This window comes from Lampris incognitus, chromosome 7 (assembly GCF_029633865.1).
Source record: "Lampris incognitus isolate fLamInc1 chromosome 7, fLamInc1.hap2, whole genome shotgun sequence".
In the NCBI taxonomy this organism is placed as follows: Eukaryota; Metazoa; Chordata; class Actinopteri; order Lampriformes; family Lampridae; genus Lampris; species Lampris incognitus.
This window is the reverse complement of record NC_079217.1, coordinates 26255031-26268903: the sequence shown is the minus strand read 5'-3', so window position 1 is coordinate 26268903 and position 13873 is coordinate 26255031. Positions and strand designations below refer to the sequence as shown.

The 13873-nt window shown below is 41.0% G+C and overlaps 1 protein-coding gene across 1 annotated transcript in view; it reads right to left on the bottom strand.

Annotated features, from left to right (window-relative positions):
• Positions 1 to 11177, bottom strand: part of cbl (Cbl proto-oncogene, E3 ubiquitin protein ligase) — a 91962-nt gene extending 80785 nt beyond the window's left edge. Inside the window, exons 1-2 of the mRNA XM_056283389.1 lie at positions 10625 to 11177; positions 4984 to 5231 (exon numbers count right to left, since the gene is read on the bottom strand). Of these exons, the coding sequence (XP_056139364.1) occupies positions 4984 to 5231; positions 10625 to 10771 (395 nt within the window). The 5' untranslated portion in view covers positions 10772 to 11177. The remainder of the gene's footprint in view (positions 1 to 4983; positions 5232 to 10624) is intronic.
• Positions 11178 to 13873: the final 2696 nt, after the last annotated feature.

The window sequence follows — 13873 nt, the reverse complement described above, 5'->3', positions numbered from 1 at the left end:
AATTCCTTTCCCTGTAGCCCCTTGGTGTAATGAAGTGATAATAAAAATTAATTTCACAAAGGAATTGTTAAGCCTGCTCTGAAGACTACATCAGCTCATGATAATTAAAACTAAGGGGAAGGAAGAGACAGAGGCTTCCTCTTCTCCCTCAATGTTTTATGACACTTACTGTCTGTAAGACTGTGGTCACAATAGATGACAAAGAACAGTCTCACTGAGGAACTGAGCAGCAAGATGAGGATGTCTCACACACATAATAATAATTTTATTTATACAGCACTTTTCTAACACAATGCCACAAAGTGCTTCACAAAAAATAAAAGAAAAAGAAAACCAGACAAGACATACCCATTAAAGACAGACAGGCATACCCATTAAATAACTTCAGAACTGGCAAGACAGACCTGAAAACAAGCTAAACTTAACAACATTAAATGTCTTAACACAAAGCAACAAGTCAATATATATTATTTGTCAGTTTAACTTGTGTCATACTGTTAAGTTCTTTCTTGATTTGATCCTCTCTGTCCCAGAGTCAGCAGAGTCAAGGAGTGGAGTCAGCTACAGAGCAGCGCCCCTGGAGCTAGTAAGGAATCAGTCTTGCTCAAAGAAACTTCAGAAAGATAGATGTTTGCTGACAGAGGAACCTGAGTTTTGGTCTGTCAATTGAGGGTTTTTGTCTTTTACCTACACAACCCTACAACTAATAATCTAACAAGTTTGCCATTTAATCAAGGTCCAAGGCAAAAAAATAATAATAATCTGTACAATACACATGAATACACATGCCCTACCTTTCAGCTCCTTGTGTTGGCGGTGTCTATGTTCCTTGGACAATAGTGTTTAATTCATCGAGTCCTTTCGTTTTAGCTGCCGATCAGGTCAATCCAATTATCTAAAGCCAGACTTAAAAGAGAACCTATTAACCTTCACTTGCAGGCTGTCATTCTCTCTCTCCCCAGTGAGTTGAAAGCATCTCGGTATTTCATAGTGGATCCCCAAACCAATAAAACCAACCCACAGGAGAAGACACAAGACCACAAACATTGCAGTAACTCATGGAAGTTACTTAGTGGAGCAACTTGCTTATGTTACACCTATACTATAGGTAAACAAAGATCTGTTCACCTATAGGTACACAGAGACCTTTCAGTGACGTCCAACTTTTTATTTCCTTGGTGTCTAGCCTCTTCTCTCTCCTTGCTGGTGGGAATATAAACTTAGACTGTGTCAATAACTATATGTTTGCCAAAACAAAAACTCTGGGCAAGCTTTATAACCACAAGTTCTGGTGATCAAATGGAAACATCTAGACTACCCTAAACTGAGAGGTAGTGGGAAAAGGCTCCACCCAGCAGTGATTCTGTAGTTCCACTGGTACACACCAACTCTGCTTATGACTAAGTTTCATGGTCTGTAACAGAGGATGCAGTGATTTGCTTACATTTTACATGCACTTCAGATACAAAGTTATTATCATTGACTATGGAACAATATTAATCCTCAAACAATGGGCACACAAAGTTCAAAGACAATAATATCCATAATAAACTGCTTATTTATTATTTATTTATTTATTTATTCATTTATTAGTTTGGCATTCATGATTTATCATCTAACTGTAGCACACAGCTGCCTATTGATTTCATCCTTTGCTCTGCGCCGACTGAAAGAAGCTCTCTCATTTCTAGGTCAGTCTATGTTACAGATATTTTAAATATGCACTTGCTTTCGCTGGTTTACAAATAACTTTCTCGCTTCAGACAAATGCCTGCCATGAGCAAGTCATGGACACATATCTTGTGATTGGTTCACTTGCCCAATAAAAATGTCTTAGTATGGCAATCTCACAGCTTTCGTTCAAACTATCATCGTTTGGTAATAATTCCATAAATGTTACTAGGTTGAGAGTCAGGAAATGACCAATACAACTTTTACAGAATATCAATTCCAGCTCATCTTCACACATGAGCCTAACATGTAAAACTGGGGGAAGGTTTACAGTTAGGTGGCATGCGTGAATGGTGTTTATTCACACGTGATATCACACAGGTCTATTCAAAAAGCAGATGAAACCAAGGTGGTTAGCTAAGGGAACAAGATACTTTTAATCCTTTGCACGGCTCATTCGCTCGATATAGCAAGTATAGCATTATACTTGCTCACACTGTGAACTGCCCTGCCACTGTTAGCCTAATTTCATTGCTGTTACCCATGTTTCATAGACAATGTTATCCTATCCGACTGTCTCCGGCTCAGAAAGCAGACCAATCCAGGGCAGAAGTTGTCAAGTCAGTCTACTCTATGTGGTTGTTTGCCCCTTAAAGACACATTACACATCATTTCATTGAATTAATTTAAAATTAATTGATATTACTAAAGAAGGTATGTGGCACAGCTGACAACACAGACAGTTTTCTTTTTCACTTTTCTCAGACAAAGGCGAAATGTCCTGTACTTTCACAAGTGTTTTCTTTCAAACCCTGACCAAGAAATCTATTAGACCAGAATCTAAATTATACCTGCAAGCAAAGGAGCACTTGGTGGTCTAAATGTGACCATAGCGGGACCAGAATTAAATCTAATCACCACTGAGAAACCCATAGTGGGTTAAGGACACCATACGTTTTCTAAATCTTTTCTTGTGTATCCAGTTTCAAATCCAAATTTAATAAAGATATTTTTTAGGTGTGGTCTTCAAAATAAAACAATCATGTTTTATTCTCTTCCCAAGGTACAGAGAAAGTTAATGTGCTTAGTTTTGAAAGGATACATGATCAATAGCGCAAACATCAAAAATGACCAGTGCAGCCTAAAAACCAAATTGATCATCAGCTGATTAAATCTCCCAACACTTTTTTTTTGGACTTAGAAATACAATAATTGCCTGCTTATGCGATAAGTACTTCAACGGGGATACAAATTTGGTTCAAAGCCTTTACAGTTCCAAGAGTGGTGGAATGTGTGGTTAAGTTCATTCCAATCAAACCCTGCAGAACTTGTAAATCTACACTCTAAATAGTTGAACCCCTATTCAAGCCCTTGCTCTACCAGTAACTATTCCCCTCAGGCAGTGGTTTTCCGTAGAACCACTTCCAGATCCGCTTGGCGTCATTGTCCAACACACCAATCCAAATGCTCCTGATGAAATTCACAACAAAGCCTTGCTTCCCTTTGCCGTTTATGACCACCTGTTCCACTCGTCTCAGTCTCTCTACAGTCCGACACTGTCTACTACCAGCATTTCAGCACAGAGGAGACAGTAGCAACTACAGCCAGACTTCAATTTGCCTCCAGGACAAAATGTTTTGTTAAGCTTCTTTAGTCTGTAGGTCATCTCACTGATTCCTGCTAGGAGAAAAAATAACAGCCCTAGTGACACTAGGGTAGCTTTGGAGGAACCATAACAAGAAAAAAAAAACTTTCATTACTGGTGCCCCATTTTAGAGTAAGCTATGCCAACACTTTCTGAAGGTTTAATCCTTTTAAACTTGTCTCCTCTTACTTCTGTACATATCTTCATGAATGAAGTTGAAATCACTAAGTAAATGTTTTCACCTGGTCACTCAAATTTTTAACCTTTAATAATCTATAGAAGGTTTGATGACTTTATCCTGAGTACATGAGGTTTTTCTTTAGCAGCAACATGCTTCACATTCATAGTTTCACACATTAACACCTGGGATCTGTCCAGTGCAACTATAGTCCCCTACTGTTGGATATCCACTAGAGCTGCAGTAGGGGTCACGGTTTAAGGAACTTCCTCAAGGGGACCTTAGCGTTACTTGTTGAAAGAATGAAAGTGTTAACATTTTGTACACTCAGGCTAGATGTTGACAATCATTTACTTCACCTTCTCAAACAAACCTTCTCAAAGTTTGACGCTCTCAAGTCTAACCTGCCATCAATGTTCTGATATTTTCTGTTTACAGAATCCAACTGTTACAATGCACATCGCTGTTTCATGGATGTTGCATTCTAATATGGAGTCACAACTAGCCAATTACGTGTGCTGTTTTACTCAAATACGTGCTACCCACAGGATCTGTTAAAATGACTAATATACAGAGGTGGAACGATGGAAGGCAGTTAGAATTACAGACTTGCTGCTGAGTAGAACCTAAGGGCCAGGTAATTATTATAAACCATTCTGTATCTCTATGCAAGCAGCTCCAATTCATCAAGAAGTTTTCTGTAGTAAATGGGATGAATGATTTGTCTTTAATATTGTGCACCTTCTCATCCTGTTTGAATGATATGCATTACAAGCTGAGTATCTTGTCATTCATGTCACTTCCCATGTGTACCTCAGCAAATCAAAGCAAATGACCACTGCTTTTTTATTACAGGCAGTAAGAGTGTGTCTTTCACTGTCATATAGAAAAGTGCCTGAATAGTAGTAGAGAAAAGACAGCAGAAAAAAAGCAGTGAGATTACAAGAAAGCCAGCCTGATAGCATTACAGAGAGACTGCTAGACAAAGGAAAGATGCAAAAAAAAAAGTCAGAAGTGGTGAAAGATGAAGCGATATGCAGAAACAGACAGACAAGCAGCTGGAGAATGAGCGCCATTTTAACCACAGTTGCTCACGTGTTGCAACCAAAACACCTTTTTTTTCAGCTGATGTGTTGGGCTACAACCCCCTTGAAAGGTTTGGAGGAGGGGCACTTGTGGTATTTACCAGAAAATTGGAGTGAATATGTATTTTGAGTCATACACAGAACAGAATGTAATTTTACAGAGAACTTGAACTTTATCTTCAGCTCATGAGTTGTGTGAGGTTGCCGTTTTAGACAAAATAAAAAAAGAGACTTTCTAATGTCTGGAATCACTCAAACAACAATGGGGAAGAAAAACAGGTAAGTCTCATTATTAGAAAAACTATTCAGTACTCCTACACTGAGTATTCCTTTTAGGCTCACTTATCCCATTCACATCTCACCAGCCTCATCGATCCTGTCAGTCTTCACATTATTCCACTCACCTGGGTTGTGAATTCTCCTCATACATGCGTTCCTTGCCCTCCTTGAATAGGCTGATGGTCTGCTTGGTCTTCTTAGTTAGGTTCTCCATGAAGACCCGGAAGTACTCATTGTCCCCCAGCGTCTCCATTTTTCCTTCATAGCGGGACAGGATGGTGCGCAGGTGCTGGTAGGTGTCAGGCAGCAGGTCCAGGATGTAAGGGGGGCTGTTCTTCAAGGCCAACTTTGGGTTCTGGCACAGCCGCACCACCTGCAGACATGGTGGATGTGCGGGTGGGTTGGTGGATGGGGTAGATAAAAGAAATGGAAGATTGCAAATGAATTAGGAAGAAAATGGTGCAACACGGGTTTAGAAGATGAGGTGGCAAGAAAAAGGGAAAACATAGCATGTCACCGTAAATTTCACCGTAGTACATGCATCACAAGAGCAATATTTATGTCATGTAGGGAAAGTCTCATGTAACACAGCACCATTCTGTATGAGTGCAGTTAATGCTTCGTGCAAAAGGTTGTCAGTGGGGTCATAGAGGAAACATACTGAATGGGCAAAACCACAAAGATATAAGAAAGTGTAAGAGGGCCCTTAAAAGCCTGGTATGAGAGCTGGTTTGCAGTCTCAGAATCCCTTTCAGGCCTGCAACAGTGACAGAATATATTGGGTATCTCCATCTGTTCAGAACAGCCCCGATTGCCTTCTGATGGATGAACACACCAACCCCAAAACTGTTCTCCAGGATATAAACAGAGTGGATGAAGGGGGGTATGGGGGTGGTGGTGGTGGCATAAATCATTCCTCTCCAGTTGGTGTTACTTTCAGGCTGCCAGTTATCACTCCATACTGTTCTTTTCTATTTGTGATACAGATCACATCTCCTCATGGCTATATACAAGAATGCTGACAGCAGGGATCGTTTTGCGCTTCATTACGCAATCACGATCACAGACTGACATCGTCTTTTCAACTCTGTTTCTAAGAAAGCTTTTGTTTTCACACAATTTTTTTTTTAAGTTTTAGAGCAGCCGACTACACATTTGCACTTCCTCATTTCAATTCCTTGGTCCATCACTTCTGTCTTAAACTATAAACTCTCTTTCCACAATAATGCTTGAGTATGTAGGCTTGACTGTCAAGATTGGTCATCTGAAACATTGTGACAATGACTGTAGGCCACAGTGTACAAGTGCAGTTGCTTATAGGCTGCATAGACAGATCAACCAGAAATACTCAGTCACATATAAAAAGCTAAAAAACAAACTGCAAATTTCATGCCTTTGCACTGAAAAAGAAGAATCCTGCTGATAAGAGAACACACACTGACACACACCTCAAGGGAGAAAGTCTGACCTAGTATCATCAATCATCAACAATACAGAGAAGACATTCTGTAATAAGTGAAAAGAGGGAAAAAAATTCTACCAGATACATGCACAATAAGGGAAGACACTGCCAATGGTCAGACCTTGGAACATTTTTCCTAACGTGCTTGAAGTAAAATCAACCCACCAGACAAAGAACCACAATTATTCAGACTTTGTTTGTATGAGTGTCCTGTCTTCAGTAATGTTCAACATATCCTGGCCCATTTCACTGCACTTCTGTACTGTGTCTAAGTCAGTTAGTTGACCAGTAATAGACTGTGGAGAATAGCTGACAACTCTTAGTCATACAGCTCCACATCAATGTGGTTGCTGTCTCATTTTGTGCTGTGACCAAATCTAGACCAAGTATAAGTTGTGTGGTACCAAACAAACCTTCCATTCAAAACACTATCTTGAACACATATCCTGAATTGAACTTCCACTGACACTAAACTAGAGTGGTAACTATAACTGCGACAGAATTGTATTTCAAATTCATGATGTGTCAGTCTTTTGTATGGTAGGCAATGCCATTGTTATTCTCATAATTTGTTAGCGCAGATGTACTGACATCACTTTTTCACTGCAAGTACAACTCTCTAAGTATCGTCTGATACCGAGTACTGGTCCGATCCATTATTTTTGCTGAACAGTGCAGAGTTAGGCCATTAGTTTGGGGTCAATGGTCAAACTGGCAAAATAACACAGAGTCGGGTTGTTTACCACCATTAAAGAAATACAGTTTTCTATGTACCAAAATGCAGTAAATTAAGTGATTTTGCTCTTCATTTATGAAATGCGAGTCATGGGCTTTGGTATCCGATTTTAGTTTTGGGTAAAATCTCCAATATAGATATTCCATTTCAGCCTGGTATCCATCTGCTATCCAATACCAGTATCCCAATTTGTAAGCATTTGAAAATGTTATGGCAGAAGTAGCATTACAATCATGTTGGTTTGAATTTCCTGGCTTCAGCTTTTTGGAAACTATTGGTGTGTCAGTGTGAAAAAGCAATTTTATCTAATGTGAGGCCCATAAAAAACAAATCATCTCATGGAGGGGGTATAATAGTAGTTTACCATCACTATTTAAGTTTTTGATTCTTTACTATAAATCATGTCTAATTTATGTCAAACAAAAAGGAAAATGTGTAAAATCACAATGTTGAAATAACCTGCTGAGCTATAGACCGCACAAATCATTGGAATGACTTGATAACACTAGGAAAAAGACTGACCAGGTGAATCCAGGAAAAGCTCTCATCTCATATTGATTTCACCTACTAAACTCATTCTAGACATCAAAGAGATGAGGATGAAGGGAAGGAGACAGATTAAGAAAAAAAAAAGGTCTCTAAGCCCTAAGATAATTTTAACAGATAACTGGTCGGAATGAAAACCTGCACAAATGGCCCTTGATGGCTTTTAGTTGGGCACCACTACCTTACAGCATCATCGAAATTCTGTTGCCAAGCCAGCGCCCACCCCTTTCCAAGGCCTCCAAACCCAGAACATCTATACCAGCTCTGCTGGAGACGAGATAAGACTGTTGCCAAGGGGAACTAAAATTATCAAGAACACTCATACACATTCACTCAGGCTGACAAATACAAATGCACATGTAGACGGGGGGGAAATACAGCATGCTTCTCACGAGCACAATCAAGGCTACTTGTCTTCAAGTAAAATGATGACTGGCTCTAAGCTAACCTGCATTACACTCATCTCACCATCTTTGTCTATCCCTCTCTTTTCCAATCCGTCTCTTTATGTCTCCCTCCCTTACACCAGGGCTGGAAGGGAACAAAGTACTGTGGGGGAGGATATCATATGCAAACCAACTCTAATGACGCTGAAATAATTTATTTGCCTTCCCAATAGCATTTGATTTCCCCCTACAAAGTTAAGAAATCAAAGAACATTTTGATTGTGTGAAAATTAGCTCACAAGTAAGCCATGGTTGGCTTACAAGGTTGGTGGATTTTTTTTTTTTTTGGAAGGATGAAAACGGGCAACAACGTTCAGTTTAATGTTCAATCAAAATGGGTAGAGAAACTTAAGTTCAACAGTGAGAAGAACTTGTACAAGTAAAAAAAAAATTGCTATGACCTACAAGTTTCCTTACATAATGTACAATTAGCAAGTGATAATTTCTCACTGTGGCTATACAAGATGCCTTTGATCATTAAACTACACATCCTCTTTGGGCATGGTGATATGTGACAGCATATCACCATGTTTACAGCAATACTGAAAAAATAATGTTTAAACATGATGCAATATAGGCAGTGAAATTGTTAACAGAGTTTGAATGAGGGCATTGAGCATAAGCAAAGTTAACAAATTAAAAAAAATGTGACTATAATCACTGGTAACGTGGGGGTTCTTGTACTGAACATTGCCATACTAGGTGGTGTAGGCTACTCTGGGAGTAGCATTACTCTTGAGACATTCATTCACTATTCATTTAACCTAGTCCTGTGTGGGAGGTGTTTTTCGAGAGAGACCAAGCTAATATACAGGTAATACCTTCTCCTTCCCAAACAAAAATAATGGAATGAACAAGTATTGGCTCACACTTTGCTGTGGTTTTCGTTTAAATAACCAAGCAAGAATATCCAGGCTTCTTAATTAATAGTTTGGGAGATTAAAATGCTCTGGCCTGTTTAATACCTATGAAGTAGGCTCCAGAGGTATGCTGCTTCTCTTAGTGTGTAGAGACAGTACCTTAAAGACTTAATGGGTGCAATGATTATGGTCAAATGTATGTATACTGTAAATAGCAAAAGATAGTCAAACTTTTCACGCTTGCCACTTAGAAATTCTGTTTGAGAGGTTAAGGCAAAACATCCAGTGTTTTGCTCTTTAATATGCAGATAAACAAACACACACACACACACACACACACACACACAGCACCAAGGCTCCACTACATAGGTTCAGTACTGATTAAGGTCAGTTTAGCGTTCAGTAACAAAAGTAACCAATGCTGAAGTGACACTTCTGTTTTCGCTTGTGTTACTTGACCTCTTTAAAATTCAGACACAACCCAGCCAAAGACTACCACAGACACTAATTGTGTGAAATGTGGGCTCTTAATAAAAGCTTTGTAGAGAAACTTCATTTTCTAACCTCAATGCTCTAAACTAAGGCCTAAATGAGGGAAACAGGACACAAAAGAGTGTCTTGTCCTCCTTTTCAATCATACTGCTGTGTGTATCTTACAGGAAACTTGGGGTCAAGCGTCTACAGTTTTTTTTTTCCGAGAAGTGGAGCTGTGAAATAGACCTCATGTATCAAAAATCTAATTTTGTCTATCGCATTTATTTTGTTAACACAACACACTGTAGAAAGGTCTAGCATCGCATGGGTTTGCTTACCAAGTATTTCACAAACATACAAAGGACAACATTTCTTTCAGCGCTGAAACTAGATGACTTTGGTTTACCACCACAAACAAATACTGGGGAGGCGCATCCTCTCAAAGATCTGAAAACATTTCTTCACTGGCTTCTTTAATACTTTTGAAGCTAAATTCACTGAGTGCCATTCATTATCTAACATCAAGCCTTCAATACCATTTCCATACCCCAAGTCTCCTTCACATTCTTATAAAAAAGGGTGACATTATACACTGGGCAGAAACAGTGCCGCTTGCAGAATGATGACATGGATGAACAATGAGTGCTATAGCAGTGGTTTTCAAACAGGTCCTCTGGTACCACCGGTACTGCTGTTGTTCTACTCTGCCAGGTTGTCAATGCATTCACCTGTAGTGCCAGGTTTAAAACTCCTTTTGACTGGCTGAAATACCTGGCACAACAGGTGAGCATAATTAGCTACCTGGCAGGCTAGAAACTCAGCAGCAGTGTGCGTTCCCAAGGACCAGACCACTGCTATAAAGCAAAGACTGGTATTGTTCGGGAAAGCAGCTGTGTTCCAGTTCTTTGATCCATCAATTTTCAACCGGTGTGCTAATGTAATTGGCGACAATATCCAACGGTTAACGTGTCTTTCTATGAACGTAACATGACTTAGCTTGGCATGCAACGTGTAAAATCAGTTAGATAATGTTAGCAAATTAGCCAGCGTTAGCGAAGCATGTCTTGACCCAGCTGACGAGCTAGCGTTAGCTCCCTCCTGCTGACCGAGGCAAGAGCTGCTGCACGGTATGCGAAGATTAGCTAGCTAATAACCAGTTAGCCAGCGGTTAGCTAGCAATCTTGCTAAGTATCTAATGCGCTTAGTTAGCCATCTAGCTAGCCTACGTTAGTCATCACCAACCTTGTCCATCAGCTTCCAACATTTCTCCACTGTCTTTTTGTCAACGGCCCCGGGCTGGTGATGGGAGTGGAGGTGGTGATGGTGGGGCTGAAACGCATCCTTCATCATCCCGATGAGCCCTCCGCCTTTCTTCAGATTCCCTGCCATGTTCGGGCTCGACCGGGGGCGACAGGCGAGGCGGGGTGAGAGCCAGGAGTCCGAACTGCTTCCTGCAGCTCGTTGGACGGGGTGACGGTTCGGCACCCCCCAGCGAGGACAGCGCCCGAGAGTCTAATTCGAGCGAGGGTCCGACGGGGGGGTAGAGGGATGATCCTATCGGAGAAAGGCTTCCATGAGGGCTATCCTATCGTCGGTTTAACAAGACAAACGTCCGGACGATTGTTGGCGTTAACGCAAGCCCCTCACTCACACCCTTTTAAACCTCTCCGCTTGCAGCTAGCTGCGCTGCACCCTCTCCCCCTGTGTCTGCAGGGAACCAACGCAGGCTAATTAGCAAAGCGGAGGACCGGTCTGTTCGTCCTCAGCTAGAGGACAAAGGCACACTTTCTCTGACCGATTGCTTACGGGAGTATCCTCTTCACTGACAACCCCCCTTCCCCCCCCCCCCCAACGTCGTCCCCCCTTTTTTTCAGCTGCTTTTTTCGTCCTTGCTCAGTCTCGACGGGAAGTTCAGCGGCTGTGCGAGCTAAAGCCTGTCACTCTTCTCCAGCTTTCGTCTGGGGCCGAGGAGGAGATGGCGACCAAACGCTTATCGCTGACTACAGTGGGACATTACGTTGACCTAAAACTATTACAAAAGTAAAGGCAGGGGGAAGAGGCTAATAAATAATTGTAGGGATTAAAGCTGCCTTCTGTTTTTCTGCTTCCCCTGTGACGTGTATGAGCGGCCCTTGCCTTTCCTGTACGTCCTCTTCCGTTTGCCTCGCCCTCGGCCCCTCCGTACTCCACGCCTCCTTCGGGCGCGTCCGTGGACGTGCATGTGGACGGGAGCGCGCATTTGCTCATAAGGCATCCGTAAAGCGTTCGGGAGATGCTGTGAAGGACGCTTTAACACGGCAGATCCGAGTACATGGGTTGCACTTGTCAAACTGCGATTGGTTGCAGTCAGTCAGCTTTCAATCGAGCTTGGCAACCAATGCTTACCCAGCAAGGGACAACCTTTTCTTATTAATAGGTTTGCAGGGCAGTAAATGCGCCTCCAAAGGAATGGGGGAAGAAAAAATAGTCGATAAGATACCAGGACAATGTAATCATACTTGGATAGTTTTGCGAATGACTTAATCTAATTATCATTCATGTATTTCCTTACAGTTGCACGTTGCAATTCTGTCATATGAGTGAACTTGAAGCAAAATACAAGCAGTGTTTTTGATGTAATTATACTAAAAGATAACCTTGGCGAGTAGAATCACTGAATTTGTGTTTCCCTTTGTCATATGTGGTACCACACAGGACATGCCAAGTGTGTGTGGGAGGGGGCATTCTTTATAGGTGGGTGAAGGTAAACGATACCTATTTGCTGAAAATTACGGAAGCCCTAAGCGGTCATGCATTCATACATTTTATTTCCTCCGTTTTCTCGAGATCTCGAGTTATTTATCTCGTTATCTCGAGAAAACAAAACTTTGTTTTCCAGAGATCTCGAGATAAATAACTCGAGATCTCGAGAAAACGAAGCTTGTTTTCCCGGGATAACGAGATAAATAACTCGAGATCTCGAGAAAACAGGAAATTAACAGCAAAACGGAGGAAATAAAATGTATGAATGCATGGCCGCTTAGGGCTTCCGTAGAAAATACCTATTGACGACCCTCAAAATTTGAATGTCACATTAAAATTAATCATCTGGGCACTGTACTTTGTTTTATGTTCTGCACTTTTTTTTCTACTGTGTAGATGAGGTCCAGTTCTCCTTGTACCATGTGTCTATGCATGCTTTGTATAGACACATGGTACAAGTGTCTATACATACTTTGTTTTCAAGTATGTATAGACACATGGTACATGTCTATACATACTTTGTATGGACACATGGTATAAGTTAAAATATCTCTCCGTATCTCAATTCTTTTTGCGTGTGTTTATTTTTAGGTGTGTGTCAGTCAGCCCTACATCATGTGGCACTGAAGGCCCAGACTATCAGCAGGGAGCTGGGTGGACCAATGAAAGACATGGAGCCCAAGCTCCACAGGGACATAAGCTTGGGTACAGTGGCGACTGCTTGGGGATCAACCTCTAGTTTATCTTTTGATGACTTAAATGCTATTTAAAAAGAGAGGGATTTTCATGACAGTTAAGGACAAGGCATGTCAGTAGATCATAGTTTGCACAGAATAACGGAGCCAGGTGGAGAGAATAGTTCAGGAAAGGAAAAGGAACACAATGTTGAAGGGGGGGGGTTCTCAATCATTCTTCTTCATTCACTCAGTTTCTCAAACGTTTTTCCATCACCAAGTAAATTAAATACATTTTAGCAGCCAGTACCAGTCTATGCAAGCATAACTGATCACTGAGGTAAGAAGATTGGTAGATGAGGTCAGCCATCTATGGGAACAAATATGGACAACGTTTATTGCCTAATTATAATTCCTGTAGTGGCCAAGGAAAGAGACTGGTCCATAGTGTATTATTTCCATCATTACAGGTGATGTGTTTGTATGTTTGCTCTTGGCCCATTGCCAGACGGAAGTGAAGATGGAATGGAAAAGAGAACGGGGGAAGCTGGACAAGGAGAAGAAGGACACCATAACTGACTTCCAACACAAACATGACAACCTGGAGCCAATGGCGCCCCCAGAAATTTTTCATAGGGGTGGCCAAATAGGGTGGCACACCAAAACCAAAAGCCATGACTGAATTTCAGGAATTATATTATGCTGTTGTAGTATAATGTATAGGGTAGTTGAAAACTGTCAGTATGATAGTTAAGGAATCGCATACTGAAATACTTTGGTTTCTTATTTTTTTGACAATTTATGTTACTAAATAGCTGATGTGCATAGACTAATACCAGTACAGTTAACATTTTGAGTTCCACAACAATTCTGTTTTAATGTGTTATGTATCTGTATATATTGTAACATGTTAAACGATTCATTGTTATACTGTAAATGTCCAGAAATGAAAAATGAAAATATCAGATAGAAGCATATTATGCATAATCAGAAGCATATTCTGCATATGCGACTCGTGGCTGGGGGGGCAGCGGGGGGGCCTGGGATGGCATCAGGGTGGCCGTGGCCACCCCTG